Here is an 18,914-nt window from a genome sequence, read left to right on the forward strand (position 1 = left end):
ATCTGCCTTTGTGCAACTTTCTGGTCTAGTCCAATCCAAAGCGTAATCCTAATTGCATCGTCTCAGTCATACTAAGCTCTACGTAACATATTATTGTAATTTAATCACAGGCGTATTCCACCGGGCTGGGAACCTACCACCGTCTGCAGACTGTCTCAGTGTAATCGTCGGCTCGCCGAAGCTATGCCTAGAGCCAAGATTCCGCTCGGATATCATCCGCTCGGATGATTCCGCTCGGATTCCGCTCGGATAATTCCGCTCGGATATCATCCCAGCCGCACGTTGTAGCGCAATTTCGGCCAGTGGAATGCAATGTGCCATTGCCCCAAGGTTCCTCCAACAACGTGGGCATAAAATTACTGCCGCGCAGACCAGAACGCTGGTCGTATCCGATGAGCCCTCGAAATGCGACGCCGGCGTCCATAGTTTACTGTAGAGTGATTCACCGGTCCGGCTCAACCACGGCCCCGCCCCCGATATTGGCTTGGATGACATCGCTTCCAGAAATCCAGCTGAAGAGCTCGCCGGGGTTGGCAGGCGATCATGACGCTGTAACTCCACCAAGGAATTTGAGATTGACACTTCAACAAGCACACATATACACATATATGTATGTTTGTGCATATGTATGTCTGTAAGAACTAAAAGCTTGATGGCAGGGACAGCATTTGCTATCAATTATGTAATCGTTAACATTTCGATACAATGCGTATCATTATCAGGACAAGAGCAAAATGGTAAAAAATACGGTGAATGAATGAATGAATGAATGAAAGATAAGTGAATCTAGCCGACATCACTCAATGTGGTAACGGACACAGTTAACGTATTTAATCAAGACCTCTCTTTGCAAAAATAAGACAGCTTGAAAAACACAAGAATCACACGACAGAATGCCTTTTTGACGCCGTATGAAAATGGCTATGTAAGATAGACGTGTAAACGGAATGATTACGAAATGGGTTCCCGGGTTCCCGGGTCTCTTTCACACAACCTGTATTTGGGCTCCTACAATGTTGACCTTAAATCAGTGCAGAAACAACTATCGTATTGATTAAATACCAGTTTAAGGAACTTCATGTCACCACATCATCCCAACACAAACCAGCAGAAGCCTGCGAAGCATTCATATCCGCCGTAGCATCGTTAGGAAATTTCAATAAGCCAAAGGATAAGGTACTCTGCTCACATTCAAGAGCGGGACGTGAGCACGCTGGAACGAAATTGGGTGAATTTAAGCCAAAGTTGCCATCGTTTGAGCTGTAGACGTCGGCCAGCATCCTTGACCTAGCTCACGCTGTTGAGCATGAAGCTGGCAAACCTCACTTAAAGAATGAATGGTTGGTAAATCACATCATTAACGCTGTACCAACAGGCCGTTAAACAGCCAGCGCAGACCAATGCCACACGCAGGGTGTCCATTACCTTGTGGCAGGCGGTGGTGCCCTCCTGGCCCACGACCATGAATATCTCCTCGCCCTTGTTGAGGTGCACCACGGAGACGGCCGTGGAGGCCTTGCTGACCTGGCTGAAGGACTCGAAGCCCTTGCCGCCGCTGGCGCCGCTCGCCACCAGGCTGCACGGCACACGACACGGCACGATGTGAGGAGAGGCCACGGGCTCGGCCACCCACACACACAGTCCGCTCCGTCAGATCACCCCGGACATTCATACACAGTCCGCATCGTTAGATCACCTCGGCCGCTTACACACACACACACACAGTCCGCTCCGTCAGATCACCCCGGCCACCCACACACACACACAGTCCGCTCCGTCAAATCACCCCGACCACTCACACACACACAGTCCGCTCCGTCAGATCACCCCGGCCACCCACACACACAGTCCTCACCTTCAGATCACCCCGGCCACTCACACACAGTCCTCACCTTCAGATCACCCCGGCCACTCATACACACACAGTCCACTCCGTCAGATCACCCCGGCCACCCACACACACAGTCCGCTCCGTCAATCACCCCGACCACTCACACACACACACAGTCCGCTCCGTCAGATCACCCCGGCCACCCACACACACAGTCCACTCCGTCAGATCACCCCGGCCACCCACACACACAGTCCACTCCGTCAGATCACCCCGGCCACTCATACACACACAGTCCTCACCTTCAGATCACCCCGGCCACTCATACACACACAGTCCGCTCCGTCAAATGGCATTGGCCGCTCACAAACACACAGTCCGCTCCGTCAAATGGCATTGGCCGCTCACAAACACACAGTCCGCTCCGTCAGATCACCCCGGCCACTCATACACGCAGTCCACTCCGTTAGATCGCCCCGGCCACTCATACACACACAGTCCGCTCCGTCAGATGACCTCGGCCGCTCACACACACACCCAGTCTGTTCCGTCAGATGACCTCGGCCGCTCACACATACAACCCGCTCCGTTAGATGGCCACCAGATATGTAAATACCTGTGACATTCACAAATTTCACATTTCAAAAGCAAAATTACGGTGCAGTTCACATTCACGCGACTATGTTGGCGTATACCGTGGAATCTGAGCCTTTCGTGGATTGAATGTACAGGTAACGAATTCAGCATACAGTCCAGTCAATCAGTCTTGAATATAGTCTGTCAGGATTGAGGCTTTTTAGTTACCCCGATGCCTTGTATTCATTTAAATCTTTTATGTAAAGTATTTGCTGAAGCAAGCCATAGTGGTTAATCTAGGTCCTTATACTCATCAATGCAGTTTAATAAAATGATCAAACCCAGCACATACTGCCACGACATCAACCACCTCCTGTCCGATTAGTTTCGCCTCGCAAATATCTCAATCCAATTCAATTCTAATAAAAAAAAAACACTTTGAGAACTTCCCGCCGACCAAGTCCAGTCATCTAAATGCATTCCCCTTGCGTTGCCACCTGCCCAACCTCGTCTTTGCAGCGGCTTCTGGTCACCTTCCCGGTCCCCTGCTCCGAACTCCCCTGGACTCCCGCTCTCCTGACCCCCGGCCCGCCCTCCCCACCCTCCTCCGCCCGCCGTGCCCGTCCTCCGGTCCCTGCCGGCGGGCCGGCTGCCGTCCACTCACGAGTAGACGCCGGTTGCTGGCACGCGCCACCGCTGCACTCCCTTGTAGTGCCGGTAATCGAGCACCTGCACCTGGACACTGCTGTTCCGGTAGGCGAGATCGCAGGTGCGCTGCTGCGGCCCCAGATGACCCGTCGTCCGGCACGTGCCAAAGGTCAACACTGAAACACCGGCACCGAGGCTCGACGGCGCCCGGCACACAGGCCGGCCAAGCAGCCAGCGGCCAGTTATAGCTGCAGATTGCATGTTTTGGACCCCTCCACGATTGCGGATATTGTTCTTTTGTCAAGGGCGAACAGATGCGACGTTATTTTCTAAGCGGTAGTTAGCCAATGCTTTGCTGTAACTCACGTGCACGGGACTCACGTGAAAGGTGACTGTTGTAACGCCGTTTTGATCAAAACGTGCGACTGATTGCAAAACTTGCAGAAAAACCAACGTTGCAAAACTTGAGCCACATAGGAGTTTTTTTCCTGTATGTCCCGCATTGTGATCGCAGATACTTAGAGGCCCGCAAGTATTTATAATGACACACCAAGTATGAAGCAATTGCAAGTACAAGTACACCAAGATTTTATGCCAAACTAATCAGTGTATCTGTGAGCCGTTTGCATTCAAAAGAAGTAAATCTACAGAAGTCCTGCTTTTTGGTTGATTAGTTACGCAGACCTTGATGCATCTCCTCACGATTCATGCTATTTTTCTTGTGGTTACTTATTCTCCCCTCGCAATGTAATACCTCCGCGAGGTGTTGGCTTTAAGGCTGACGCTGTGCAAGTGCAGGAAATCATAGCGCCACTCAAAAATTACCCCTAAAAACAACACTGAAAAACATGCTAAAAAGCCCGAACCCTTCACATGACACATGACGTCATATATGCACTGCCTGCATGACGTCATACATGTACTGCCTGCATCAATGCAAATGTCGGCAGATACGGACCGGCGCATACGGCGCGCGCCGCTTACCGTTCGCGTTCGGCTCTGGGACGGACGGCTTCGAAATAACTGAAACGTTCCAGAAGCACTTGTCATCGACCGCCAGGGGCACAGCCCCTATTAACTCAAATCTGAGTGCGATGTCCAAAACAAACCAGCACATACCAACATTTTTTACACGGATATGCACCTGAGCACACTGATCACAGCAGCGCCGCTTCAGGTTGGGTCGCTGGTTCTGGTCTCAACCATGGCCTTCAGTATTGCGTCGCATTTCCAAACGCTCCGGCGAAATCTGTCGCTTTGCATTCCATCCATAGATGTCCATTCCCTCAATAAAAATCCTAGCCGAATCAGACTTTTAGTGGAGCGGAAGACCAATAAAAATACTTTTGATATAGACAATGTGGATTTTTGTTGAAAAAGTAGGGATACATTCGTTTGTCAGTTGCTTATGTGTAGGCATCACAGATACGCAACCAGTTGAGCGCTTGAATATCACTTCTTCAAATTTAACGTCACGGTAGAAATGCTGGTTTTTTAGAAATAGGAACGCTTCCTCCCATCCCCGCACAATGGGTTCAGCACACCTTTTCTTTCTGTCACGCGTAAAAACGTTCCACGAAACAGAAGCGGTGTGTCACGAGGGAAGAGGAAGTAGCACCCTGCACCCCGAAGAAAGTTCAGCATTAACCCTATATTAATCGCAACTATAAAATTTCTCCTGAATTTATCTTATGCTCAGTTCTTATTTGGCGTTGCAATAAAGGGAACGACACGCGCCAATTTTGCCGCTGCCTTAATTTTAAAGAGGTTCCACCTCCGCCGGAAAACAATAATGCGAAACGACAAAAAGGCAGAAGTGTGTGGCATTCCTTTCACAAAAAACATACCCAATGCTACGCAGATGTTATCAAGAAGCATCTTAACATCAGCCACAGACTTCACACCCAACAAACAGCAGAGTTTGCTTGCAGCGCTAGGCAAACGCACGATTTTGCCTATTCAACGTTCCAATAGGAACGAAGACAAAACACCTGGCGTTGCCTGTGGCTGCCTGGGAATACAATATCACGCCAGTTAGAACCACAGAACAAGCTCGTAAATCGCAACATTTTTTTCCTGGGCATGGAGCATCACGTTGCCCGTGTCCGTTTCTCACGATCCGTCCCAAGCTACTTCCCCCCCCCCCCCCTAAACCGAGCCGAGGCGGCGACTGCAAGGGCCCACGATGGAGCAGCAGGTGCGTCAATGACCCTGAATACAAGCTGAATAACTTAACACGCCTCAGCGCACTGCCAGTTTTCGTGCTCAGCGAGAGGCTCATCAGCACATGGAATGGTCATGTGAAGTACTCGTAAGCACGTGCATTCGCGTGCTTAAACACTCAATTCTCAGCGCTTTATTGCTGCAAATAACTCAACACAGTAGCTTGCTTTCTGCTTCCTTGACACATTATACATTGTTTTCTGGGCATGAACATATGTTTCATTGCGCCTTTTTGAAAAGGGACATGAAATAATTCACTTTCACCGAACACTGGCTTGATAAGCGACACAAGATGACGAAACACCGTCCATCCGTAGCCTTGCTCGGTAAGGAAAATATTCAGCAGCTTGGAAAACGCTACGAAGTATATACATGAGCCTCAAGCTATTTAAGCCCGCTCATGCCGTGTCGAAGTGGACTCCACGCGTTCGTATGTGGGCACCACATCCACGAGCCTCTAACAAGACCCAGCCTGTCCCGGCGGCAGCACGCAGCGGAGCGAGTAGGGTTTGCCGCTGCGGCGCGTGCCCCACCGTGGCTGCGCCGTGTCCCCCCCCCCCCCCCGCCGCCGCTGCGCCGTGTCCCCCCCCCCCCGCCGCCGCTGCGCCGCGTCCCCGCGCGCCGCCGCCGCTGCACCGCGGCCCCGCCGCCGCTGCGCCGTGTCCCCCGCCACCGCTGCGCGCGTACCCCGCCGCTGCTGCGCCGTGTCCCCCGCCGCCGCTGCACCCTGTCCCCCCGTCGCCGCCGCACGTGTCCCCCGTCCGCCGCTGCGCCGTGTCCCCCGCCGCCGCTACGCCGCGTGCCCCGCCGCTGCTGCGCCGCGTGCCCAGCCGCTGCTGCGCCGTGTCCCCCGCCACCGCTGCGCCGTGTCCCCCGCCGCCGCTACGCCGCGTGCCCCGCCGCTGCTGCGCCGTGTCCCCCGCCGCCGCTGCGATGCCTGCCCCGCCGCTGCTGTGCCGTGCCCCCGCCGCCGCTGCGCCGTGTCCACCGCCCCGCTACGCCCGTGCCCCGCCGCTGCTGCGCCGTGTCCCCCGCCGCCGCTGCGATGCCGCCCCGCCGCTGCTGCGCCGTGTCCCCCGCCGCCGCTGCGCCGTGTCCCCCGCCGCCGCTACGCCGCGTGCCCCGTCGCCGCCGCACCGTGTCCCCCGTCGCCGCTGCGCCGTGTCCCCCGCCGCCGCTACGCGTGCCGCGTGCCCCGCCGCCGCTACGCCGCGTGCCCCGCCGCTGCTGCGCCGTGTCCCCCGCCGCCGCTGCACCCTGTCCCCCGTCGCCGCTGCGCCGTGTCCCCCGCCGCCGCTACGCCGTGTCCCCCGTCGCCGCTGCGCCGTGTCCCCCGCCGCCGCTACGCCGTGTCCCCCGCCGCCGCTACGCCGCGTGCCCCGCCGCCGCTGCGATGCCTGCCCCGCCGCCACTGCACCGTGTCCGCCGCCGCCGCCGGGCCGTCACCATGCATTAGCGGCATCCGCTTGGAAGCGCTTCACGTCTGACGGAAATTTCCGCAACGAGATAACAGACTGCTTCCGCAGGCGCCGCCGGCAGCTCTGCTGACCTGACGCAAGAGGGCCACGCCGCGCCGGGGGCAGGCGGGCGGAGGGGACGCCGGGGAGGGGAGACCGACCGGGTCACGCACGCTAGGTGGGCGGGGCAGTGCGCTGGCTGGCGCGGAAGAGGGATCTCAGCACCGCGGCTAGAGCGTGCATGTCTACATTCGCCACTTTGTAAACGTTGGTAAATGGGCATGTTGAAGTGCTTCAACGTTTGGATACTTCCGCTTCAACATTTACCGAGACTCTTCCTTGTCAGATATTTCATAGCAACAGTTTAAGAACTAGGTTGGCGTACTAGCTTGGTTGGTGGCCCGTAATCAGATGATCTGTCCACTGACGGCTGACGACTGACGGTGATCACGACAAATCTGCATACGGCCATGCTTTTACCCCCGCGTGCTGCTCCCCACAGTCCCAAGCGACCCGGCGTACATTGCCCCGGGGCTCACCCACGGCTTCTGCCCCGGCGGCCATAGCTCAGCCCGGCTGTCAGCCTCGGTGCCGAATCATGACAAACGTCGGCCTAATCGGGCCGGACAGCGGCGGCAGAACGACGCGATCTGGACGACGGTGCTGGCCAATGGGCGACGGGGGCGGGCCGGCCGGGAGGTAGCCAGCGGCCCCCGTAGCCGGCGCCGCGAGAACACGAGATCAGGGCGGGGTGGGCCGACTGGGAGCTAGGCCGCGGCCCCCGTAACCGTGGTAAGGCTGCGGCCCCCGGCACCGCGAGGACACAAGATCAGGTCAGGGGCTGGCCCGCTGGGGGGTAGAGCGTGGCCCCGTAGCCGAGGTAAGGCCGCGGCCCCCGGCACCGCGAGGACACAAGATCAGGTCAGGGGCTGGCCCGCTGGGGGGTAGAGCGTGGCCCCCGTAACCTAGATAAGGCCGCGGCCCCCGACGCCGCGAGGACGCGAGATCAGGGCTGCGTTGGCCGCCAGAGGTGGGCGACGACACGCGCTGTAGCCGAGTGGCAGCTGGGCCCGGAGAGCGGACGCCTAAGCAGGAGCGGTGTGAATGCTGTTGGGTGAGAAAGGGATGATGGAACTGGGAGAAAACATGGCGTTCCGCGTGTGAATTTTGGTCATGCTCACAGTCGCACAAATTTGTCCGCTTGGAGACATGCATGAACGTTTGGCAACCGAGCGGCCAACACAACAGGAGGAAAGACTTTTTTATTTCACTTAATTGTTATATTTAATCAGTTATTATTTATATATATGCATATATATATATATATATATATATATATATATCATTTATATTATAAATGTATAAATAAGTATTATATATACATATTTTATATATATTTTAATACAATTTAATTTAATAACTTATATTTCATCTTTTATTAATTTAATTAATTAACTGAACAATGAAAATTGCGCACGATCGTAAAGAACAAGGAATACGTCTCCCAATATGGCGGAGCCTCCCACACGCCGCGTGCCTTAGCGATGGGACACGATGTACCACTGGCAGCGGCCTGCTGACGCTGATGGACATTCAACAATTTACATCAGGCGTTCCCAACCTCGGTGGGGGGAATACTCACACGCCCCCTCACGTAATAATAACGGAATAATACGAGTGTCTCAGAGAAGATTGCCATGCAACCAAATTATGACTGGGTCCGGAGGAATTACCGTACAGCTAGCGTAACAGATCGGCGCTAATACCTTTTCCACATGCTCTGAGCCGGATCTTTGTTGTCTGTTACAATGGTCGAAAAGTAGGGTAGTGTTTCCGCTGACATTGTGTCTAGGCATTGTGTGTGTCCACGCTCGAGCGAGATACTGAGAATCCAATTATATGCTTTGATTTGCGTCGCTAAGATATAGTCAAATACAAACTCCAGTCATCGGCAGGGGAGTGGACCTAAAAAGGTTGGCAAACACTTTTTTACATCAAGCGGGGTACGATGTCAATTAGCGTTTCACTTGACATTTCCTACAAAAACAGCACAGCGGCACCTACCCCAAGTTTCCGGTCGCTTGAGGTCGACGTTGTAGCCTTGCCGGAACTCCTCCGGCACACCTGCCAGACGGATGACGTCAGACGCTGCCGTTGAGACAGCCTGTCCACGCCGCGCCTCAGAATTTTACCCGTGCACACTGGCTTGTCTACTGGATGGCAGTCCCTCACGTCAACAACACTTAACTGTTGTACGTTAAAACATTCTGTTAAGAGACACAAGGTAGAAACCGGCTTTCACCCCCCCCCCCCCCCTGATTCTTCAGAGGATCATCTGACTTTACCTCCGGTACAATTCTGGTTTCGTCACACTCTTTCATAAGGCCGCCCCAACGCATGGTTGGCATCTCCGTCACTAGAGCTCGAGCCGCAAGCATCAAGTCAGCGAGGCAGAGAGAACCCAGTGCCGGAATCCACAGAAACCCACCGAGGCCGAAACACTCGAGACTGAGCGAAATGTCGTCGATGCCAATCGTTCCCTGGTTTCCGAAGCTCCTTACGCCGTGGAATTCTAGTTGGTAGCTGAGGACGGCATGATGGAGTACATTAGCGTCACGATATTCCTGCGTTGTGATAGTGGAAGCGATTCATCGTCGTCACGAGGCAAACACGGTACCCTTTGACAGAGCTCAGTGTAAGCCGGCCATAACCGAGATCAACATGACAAACGTCGAGGCGTTTTGGCAATCGCGGTCACCTGAGGGGATGACACCTATCTCCTGCCATGCCCAGACCCGACGGTCGAATCCCAAACAAATCAAGTGGCAATCCCCACCCCGGTGTATGTCACCAAGAAGTTCGTACGTTAGTATCTGTCATGTTGATCGTAATTTTACATATCGCGCAAGATGCCTGACAAATCACCAGAACTCTGAGTGGTTTGAGAGTCCTCAGTGACTGCAATGATTTTGCGACTGAAACCACACTAAAGAGCGCATTCATGCATGCCAGAGGTCAGAATCACACCAAATTGTTGCTTAAGGTCACGATAGGTCGGACCGGGATGAAGCCAAACCGCTAATCATACGTTATGCTATGCCCTTTCGACTCACGTTATCTGGACCAGTCACGGGCTCGTCACGGGCAGTCACGGAATGTCTTAGTTATGCCGATCAGTTCGTCCCAGATCAATGGCACACGTGTCATGACATTTTCATCGCCTCACAAACGTCTGTTAGTGACCTGATATCAGCTCGCATTGCATGGCTTACCCCGACTGGCACACAATCAAAACAATCGATGAATTATGTTACAACGAGAAAACCCCGACTGACTGCCCGTAGAAATAAAAAATCACGGGAACCTTCGGTGATGGTGTCAAACTCCGTGAAGTGACCGCGCACTAACTTCTTCTACATAATGTACACGCTGATCACCCGACGGAAAGCTTAAATGTGCTTCCACCTTCTTGAACGGTTAGGCAGTTGTTCAAGAAGCTCGGAGGAGAGTTCCCCCCCCTGCCCCCCCCCCGGCCGTGGTAAGTTGACCCTGGCGTAACCCAGTGAAGGAGCGCATGCCAACCGTACGTTTTGCTCAAAACTCTCATCGATAGCGACCATAATGTCGCGATTGAAAGCAACTATCGTTTGCATGCAAATTCTTTATCATAATGTATTACGATATGCTTTAAGAATTAGTGTGTAATGGTTCGTCTGTTGTGGAGTAATTATAAAAGCCATATTTATTAAGCCCGCGGCGTATTTGAAGCCCCGCACACGAAACAAAACCTACATAGAAAGCGCATAGATAAACGCGAGGATAGTAGAGCGGTCGTGGAGGCATGGTCCATGGAATGCATTAAATATTAGAGGCCTTCCACACCGCCAATGACTTCGAATGGTGCATGATATAATCAAATAAAATTGGAAAACTCGAGCCGCTTTTAACTAAACGAACGCTTGGCAGCAAGAATTAGCTGGGAAACGGACATGGAGGGCACACTGCATCATACCTGTTTTATGCATGTTCAGAATATATACGTAATTGGATTTGAGCTTGCTTATTGGACTTTTGCAGCGACCGCTATTAACGTGTACACCGCTCCTGGCTCATCTGAAAAGACGTTTAAAAAGAACGCAAAATCGAGTAGGATGGCCAAAAGAGAACCAATGGGCGGGGAGAGGAAGGACAAATGGATCATGGGTCTCTATTACGGTGAAACCCAGACTTAGCCCCCGATGTGCTTTATGCTCGTGTAATTGCACTTTGCTCGATATGCTTGTGTAATTTGCAATATGTTCGAAAGCTGTCCCTCAAAATTCCATGCTTTAACCGCCTGTAAGAAAGACACACGGCTTTCACGATTCTAGAAATCGGGAGTAAGAGCTGTCCAACACAGGAAAACGCATCCAAAAAGCGAGCGAAGGTGATACAAAATAAAGCCTATTAACCTGAATTATAAGTACCGTTTTTCACCGAAATCTGATGAAAAACAAAACTCAGACGTAAGCCTCCAACAATATCAAGGATGCCTACTTTTGGACGATACCGCATACCGCACACATACCGCACACAAACATACTTTAAGTTCACTGTACCGTGCCTAGCGTCCGCTATTCTTTACGTATGTTGTAAGGCGCTTTCGTGACGTTTAAACTACCGTTGCACATGACGTTCAATCACCTCCTAATTTGTACCCAGAGGTGTCATTTCACATTGTTTAGTGGGCGCCTGGCCCCAAAATGCTGATTTAATGCCCCAATGTTGGTTTGGGCTCCCAATATATGTTCCTGGAGCATAACAACAATTTAAGAAAAAGCTAATCATCACACAAAGGCTACATTCTGTGGTCTTTGTTGTCTTGCCAAGAACACCAAGCAAGCAAAAGATCATTTGATGGATGATACAAAAGGTAAAACAAACAAAAACTCACTTGTCAATGAGTAAGCTGAATGAACTGAGAAACAGACATTTCGGAGAGACCATGCTGACTGCCCCCCCCCCCCCCCCCCCCTGACTGCCCAGCTCAATCATTTACACAAATCGATGCCACCGGCCGCACCCCTCATTTCACATTACCTGGCGTTGTAGCGGATGGGCAGCGTGGCCACGACACGTTCCCAGGCGTTGGCCTGCGGGCCAAACTCCCGCCACACAGACGACTTGCCGTTGGCGTCCACAATGTGGAGCGACGCCTCGCCCACGTGTGCTCCGTACATATGGATGAAGAAGCGGCACTGGGGCGGGCGGCGGCGCACGGTTAACGCTGGCACGAGGTACCGCCGTCCAGGCGTCACGGTACAGACGGCGGACATCGCCGGACAACGTCAGCCGGCGGACAACGTCGGACAACGTCAGCCGGCGGACAACGTCGGACGCTATCAGCCGGCGGACAAAGCAGGACAACGTCAGCCCGCCGAGGCCAAGCCGTGGACGGCAACAGCAGCCAGCCCGTGGACAACGCCAGCTGCCAGTCAGCGGATATTGCCAGACGTAAGCTGGCGCACAAGGCCGGATAACATCAGTCCAAAGGCAGCGCCAACATCAGTCTGCTGTCAGCAATACCGAGCACGAGACCACCGGAAATGACATTGAGTGGTGAGTGCCAGTCAGCAAAGAGCTGCACCCCCTCCGCCCCATCTCCCTGCTCGCTCTGATCCGGTTGTGCAATGGGTTGGGGCGCGGGAGTTTGCGTGGGGTGGTATGCAACGGGATCTCGTGAGCGCGACCCGAATCACGGATCCGCTGGTGGCGTTCAATAAATGACACAGCTCCTTGAAGAATTTACGTCATACGTGGTCATGATCGAGCCGCGGACGGGGCAGAGCATGACGGTGATACCTGGCGATCGTTAGTAGGTAACCCACATGAGACAAGCGACATCCATGCCGTTGGCGTGGCGAAACTATTGGAGTGAGCACCTTTTGGTGGCGAAATGATAAAGTCCTGCCAGATGTGATGACGGCTGACGTCACGAGCCCTGCCTCCAAAATAACAACTCTCATTATTCACAACATCCTATCCCATCCCATCCCACAACAACATCCTGCACGCCGCGTAAGAGCTCTGAAGAATCACGGAAGACAGCTCCGCTCGATGCGTGCCCTCTGGAGGAACGCACGCGCCGACAGACGTACCTTGCAGCTCCCGTAGTAGGGTGAGTTGCGGTCGCTGTTGTACTTGGGCATCGGCGGGAACACGGGCGACACGAGCAGACCGTAGCTCGAGAAGTTGCCCGCCTTCACGTCCAGGAACATGTAGTGACCTGGTCGGGCAAGGGAAGGAGGTCTTGAGGCTGGCATGGCGCAGAGGAGTGACGCTCGCATGGCCGAAGGGGTCGCTTTTAATGAAGAGCGCCCAACGCACGCCGTCACGCGACCTCGTCTGAAGAACTGGCGCCTGCAGCGGTCATGGCTAGGAAGTGAGCCCGCAGATCACAACGTCAGCCGGAAATCGAACTTTCCTTCGCGGGCTTCAGGGGCTTTCTTTCCCCACCGGGACTTTCCCGTGGGAGTTCCCATCTTTAACCACTGATGCCATTGCGCGCACGATGCCCGACGGCCGCGGCTCCAGATCGACAGAAGGCGATCTTTTGCTTGAGCCGCGACAGCTGGCCTGGGATTCCTTGATATTGAACACCGTATCAGCTGCGTCACGTCATTCACACGTCTCAAAAGCTCGGAATGATGTTTGATGTGTGACCACCACAGGCAGCTGTGACCTTTTCTCGACCTAAGCTCTAAAAGCACCGCTAGATCACGAGTGGCAGGAAACGAAATCTTCTTCGGTGGAAGCTCTAGACATGAGGCACACGACACAGGCCGTTCGCAAACATCGCGCGCTGGGTTAGTGTTACTCAGTAAAAGCGAAGCATTTGCCAGTCACCATCTCCCGTCACGCCCGTCTAATTCTGTAACTACATAGCAAATGTATTATCGTATTATCCTGTGATATTTTATTATAAACTAAACAAACCCGTCACGCCCCTCCATTCTCACCGAGGAGACGCCGAGGGGTATACGATTTTAACGAGACCAAACCGTGACGAGAATGACACAGAGCTACAGCCATACTACCCGTCACTTTTTGATAACGATAAAAATCCTGTATCTGAGACGAGGTCGCACAACAGGCTCAAAAATGTACCTGGGACTTTTTTTACCTTGCGGTCTCGAGGAATAGTCATCCGGGTATCCTTGCGACCGCCGGCAAAAATTATAACTACTGACACACAGTGACATGTAATTATATATTTATAAGCTGAGGTGCTTGGGTGCTTGATCTCCACTACATTGCCATTTTGATACTTTTATTTGGAATCACTGGCATAGCACTGTTAACTCTGTCCAGGACTTTTGATATGCTTAAATCTGGTCGTTTTCTTTATGAGTCCGGTTCCACGTGCAAGCATGTGGAACAATCAAGATGTATAGCCGGCTATACAAATAAACAGTGCCAACGAGTGTGACATTAACATACCACAAAGCGCGATGCGTTTTAGTTCACATGCGTGACCACCTCTCCATCGAAGCTTGAAACACTTAGGTACATTTTTCCTTTCCCGTGATAAGCACTGGAGATGGCACTCCCTTCATTTGCTTCATGAGCACTTGCTTTGCTTAATAAGCTTCCAATGGAGACCACGGCAGCCGCTGCTGCTACTCGTGCAGACACATCACTTGAGCCGCAGTCCAGACCACGCTTACCGAAGATGTCCACGGAAAGTGTTCCCAAGCATACCGTTCTCTGCAGAGCAATGCTACACTAGAGGGTGCAGACATGGTTAATGTTCACTTTTTCAGGAAGAATGATATTTACACGTAAGTGCAACAACCGTTGAAAAGCTGTTGCAAACGAAGTTTGGCGTCCAGTAGCGATCACAGCATAAGCAGGCGGAATCACACGTTAAGTTCTTGAGTATAGAAGCCATCGCCTTGATAAAAAGCATACTTGAAGTACCTCCAAACATTATCCAGTCCATGGTATTGCTCCCGATGTCGCTGAAATTGACACGCTCGTCCAAACGTCAAATAATATTTAACCAGCATCCAACCCTCCGACCAAACGGCTAACCCAAAGCGTTCATCCAACGTCCCACTCAAAGGCGGCGACTGCCTTCGAGCGGCGTCCTCCGTCGGCCTGGGGCGTCGAGTCCCCAGCTGCGTGCCGCCACCCCGAGACTGTGTACCGCCGAATCCGGGCGGCCGGCGCCACTGGCTGGCATCCGGCCGCGCGATAGGTCAAGTCGGCCGCCGCCGTCCGGTGCGTCCGCCCACAGGCCGCGTCCGGCGCGCGCCGGCCCGGAGGGCCGACGCCGCCCACGCGCCGCCCACCGGCCGCCCTCACAAAAGGTCGGCCCCGAATGTCGCGCGCGCCCGTCGACTCGGCACTATTGATGCCCCTCAGCTGGGCCTTGCCGGCTGCTGTGTACGTTGAGCAGCAGCTGTGCCGCCGGCGCCGATGGCAGCGACCGCCAGCCCGGCGTACGTGCCGCCTCATGCCGCACGTGCCGCCGGGACGGGACAGCCTGCTCATGCCGCACGTGCCGCCGGAACGGGCCAGCCTGCTCATGCCGCACGTGCCGCCGGGACGGGCCAGCCTGCTCATACCGCACGTGCCGCCGGAACGGGCCAGCCTGCTCATGCCGCACGTGCCGCCGGAACGGGACAGTCTGCTCATGCCGCACGTGCCGCCGGAACGGGCCAGCCTGCTCATGCCGCACGTGCCGCCGGAACGGGACAGCCTGCTCATGCCGCACGTGCCGCCGGAACGGCCCAACCTGCTCATGCCGCACGCGCCGCCGGAACGGCAGAGCCTGCTCGCGCCGCACGTGCCGCCGGAACGGGACAGCCTGCTCATGCCGCATGTGCCGCCGGAACGGGAGAGCCTGCTCATGCCGCACATGCCGCCGGAACGGGCCAACCTGCTCATGCCGCATGTGCCACCGGAACGGGCTAGCCTGCTCATGCTGCACGTGCCGCCGGAACGGAGCGATGCGAGCGAACTTAAATCGTGCAGCATGTAGACTGCGCTGCCGTGTGCCGGCTGACGCGTCACTGATAATGTTGCAGTGGCTTTCGCATTCTCTGTATGATAAAGGTCTGCGCGGATTGAACGCCATGCACTCAGTCCAATTCCGTCCACTACGTCTATGACCTAATCCATGCGCCACCCGCCTTTTCCAGCATAAAAAGTCCGGTCCAGTCCGATCCACTGTGGCGTGCATTTTGCTCAAAATCATCCGAATCAATCGCTTTCACCTTCCAAAACAAAATGACCGAAAATAAAATGTGAATCAGAGGTTGAAAGGGCTTGTTCAATTTTAATATTCGTTGAATTTGGTTCTAGATATCTAGTTTCACAAATCAGTTCTAGGTCTCAGTCATTCAGCTAGTCATGCTAACTGAAACGGCTGGCTGGCGACGTATCCTTTTGGTGCTGGCGACATGACCTTTTGACACACACAAACATTCACCTGTAAATCCGCCTTCCCATTTTTCCCCTATAATGGCCCAATCAAGGCTATGGTCCAATGACATATTTTCTGCAGGCTTTGTAGCTGTCTGGTTTGGGCTTTGCTAACACCATAACAACACGCACAACAGTATCAGGCATTCACGCAGATCTCATGCATGCCAGATCCTCTTTGTGTTGTTAAGATAACTTGCATAAGTATGACCAGAGTATGAACAAGCCTCGCGATGATTATTGGAATATCGTGAATTTGCGGCCACATTGCGGCCAAAGTTTTTGTGGATTTATTTTCACGTCGATAATAAATTATCGGTCATGATTAAAAAGGAAGCGGGAAATGTGTCTCCAGTTAAGCAACGCATTAGTTTCTTTACAATTTATTGACGGCTACACTATTTCTTCTTCCGCAATAAAAAACATGCAGAGCAGCCCAAAGTCCCGAAGGAAATGTTCGAGGCGTCATTATGAACAAAGTCTTTGATAAATTCCTTTACCATTCATATTTTTTCCGAAGCGTTACTGGACACGTGACATATCCGTCACGGATGGCAAAACGAAGCTCGGGAACGAGAAGGAGACGAGAACAAGAATCCGCACAACAAGCCCACACCCACGCGCACAGCGCGCCAGCGGTTGGACCAGCGGATGGCCTAGCAGGTGGCGCAGCGGGAAGCCCAGCAGTTGGCCGGGCGGTTGGCCCAGCGGGTGGCCAAGCGGGTAGCCCAGCAGTGCGTCCAGCGGTTGACCCAGCGGGTGGCCCAGCGAGTGACCCAGCGTGTGGCCCAGCGGGTGGCCCAGCGGGTGGCCCAGCGGTGGCCCAGCGGGTGGCCCAGCAGTTGGCCGGGCGGTTGGCCCAGCAGTCGGCCCAGCGGGTGGCCCAGCGGGTGGCCCAGAGGGAAGCCCGGCGGGAAGCCCAGCAGTTGGCCGGGCGGTTGGCCCAGCGGGTGCCCAGCGGGTGCCCCAGCGGGTGCCCCAGCGGGTGCCCAGCGGGTGGCCCAGCGGGTGGCCCAGCGGGTGGCCCAGCGGGGCGCTGTCCTCGGGCGTCGCACTGACCGCTGGCGTTGCCGTAGGTGTGGTCGGCGGCCGGCGCGGTCATCTCAGCCGCCTGCAGCCCCGAGTAGTAGTTCCACTCGAGGTGTGCCTGGCCGTTCTCCCACCCGCACTGGCCTGACTCGAAGTCGCACGGCGTGCCCTCCGGCGTCTGGTCTGCAGCGCCAGTGAACACGTGGTCAGACTCCGTCAGCGGGGTGGGGGTCGTGAGTGCCGCCAGACAGTGTGACAGGGCACAGTGCGCCACCAGACAGCATGGCGGAGCATAGTGTACCACCGGACAGTATGGCGGAGCACAGTGTGCCACCAGATTGTGTGGCAGAGCGCAGTGCATTACCGGACTGTGACAGAGCAGAATGCGCCTCAGGACAGCATGGCGGAGCACAGTACGTCACCAGACAGTGACAGAGGAGAATGCGTCACCGGACAGCATGGCAAAGCACAGCGAACCACCGGACAGCATGGCGGAGCACAGTGAACCACCGGACAGTATGGCGGAGCACGGTGTACCACCGGACAGTATGGCGGAGCGCAGCGCGTCACCGGACAGAGACGGAGCAAAATGTGCCACAGGACAGCATGGCGGAGCAGAGAGTTCCGCCGGACAGTATGGCGAAGCACAGCGTACCACCGTACAGTATGGTGGAGCACAGTGAACCACCGGACAGTATGGTGGCGCTAGGGTACCACCGGACAGTATGGCAGAGCACAGTGTGGCGGAGCACAATGTGCCACCATATGGTATTCCACCGGACAGTGTGCCACCAGACAGTATGGCGGAGCACGTTACGCCACCAGACAGCTCAACAGACCACCATGCGTTAGCGCACAGCACGTGAGAGCACTGAGCGTCACTGAGCGCCACGACAGAGCACTGCAGGCACCTGAACAGCGTGTCGGACCGCTGCTGCCCCCTCCCCCAACGCTGGCGCACCGCCCTCCCCCTCCCCGCGCCCCACACAAATCAGTATCGGACGCTGACGCTCCACGGAAGGCAGTCGGCTGGCGTGCAAGCCGTCAGAAGTACGTGACCTGCGAGAGAACGCGGCACGGGCAGCGGGGCGCGCGATGCATGGCCCCCCTGGCGGCCGCTTCGGCCGAACTCGAGCGCGGATACAACCGGAGCGGGGCGGGCAGGGGGGGGGGGGGGTGGAGGGTACGGATCGCATAGCCCAGTCGCAGCGCGCAAGACGAGGTCCACCACCCAGGAGACGTTGGATAAACTCAGTCCGAGGCCGATCCCACGGAATCAGAGAGGCATTCGTTGACGGTTGGCAGAGAGAGAGAGAGAGAGAGAGAGAGAGAGAGAGAGAGAGAGAGAGAGAGAGAGAGAGAGAGAGAGAGAGAGAGAGAGAGAGAGAGAGAGAGAGAGAGAGAGAGAGAGAGAGAGAGAGAGAGAGAGAGAGAGCAGCGAATTCTGTACGCGGAGTTCGCACAAAGGAGCGCCCACTCGCGTGATTCGGCCATATGACGGGATAAAGGAAACTTGCACACTGACATACTTAGCTTCGCTGGATCTGAATGACTGGATACACCACATTATAAAGAAAATAAGTCCCATACAAAGAGCACTTACGGCGTACAAGGCAGAGAGAGAGAGAGAGAGAGAGAGAGAGAGAGAGAGAGAGAGAGAGAGAGAGAGAGGAGAGAGAGAG

At 54.7% G+C, this 18,914-nt stretch overlaps 1 protein-coding gene across 1 annotated transcript in view; it reads right to left on the minus strand.

The window, feature by feature from the left end:
- Window positions 1-18,914, minus strand: part of LOC119094533 (ALK tyrosine kinase receptor) — a gene marked incomplete in the record, with an annotated part of 83,807 nt that overhangs the window by 11,655 nt on the left and 53,238 nt on the right. Inside the window, 8 exon segments of the mRNA XM_037217592.1 lie at window positions 1,426-1,576; window positions 3,072-3,231; window positions 4,040-4,078; window positions 8,800-8,859; window positions 9,224-9,318; window positions 11,815-11,972; window positions 12,873-13,000; window positions 17,263-17,415. Of these exon segments, the coding sequence (XP_037073487.1) occupies window positions 1,426-1,576; window positions 3,072-3,231; window positions 4,040-4,078; window positions 8,800-8,859; window positions 9,224-9,318; window positions 11,815-11,972; window positions 12,873-13,000; window positions 17,263-17,415 (944 nt within the window).

The sequence above is a fragment of the Pollicipes pollicipes genome, unplaced genomic scaffold, assembly GCF_011947565.3.
Source record: "Pollicipes pollicipes isolate AB1234 unplaced genomic scaffold, Ppol_2.1 Scaffold_4002;HRSCAF=4701_pilon_pilon_pilon, whole genome shotgun sequence".
Taxonomy (NCBI): domain Eukaryota; kingdom Metazoa; phylum Arthropoda; class Thecostraca; order Pollicipedomorpha; family Pollicipedidae; genus Pollicipes; species Pollicipes pollicipes.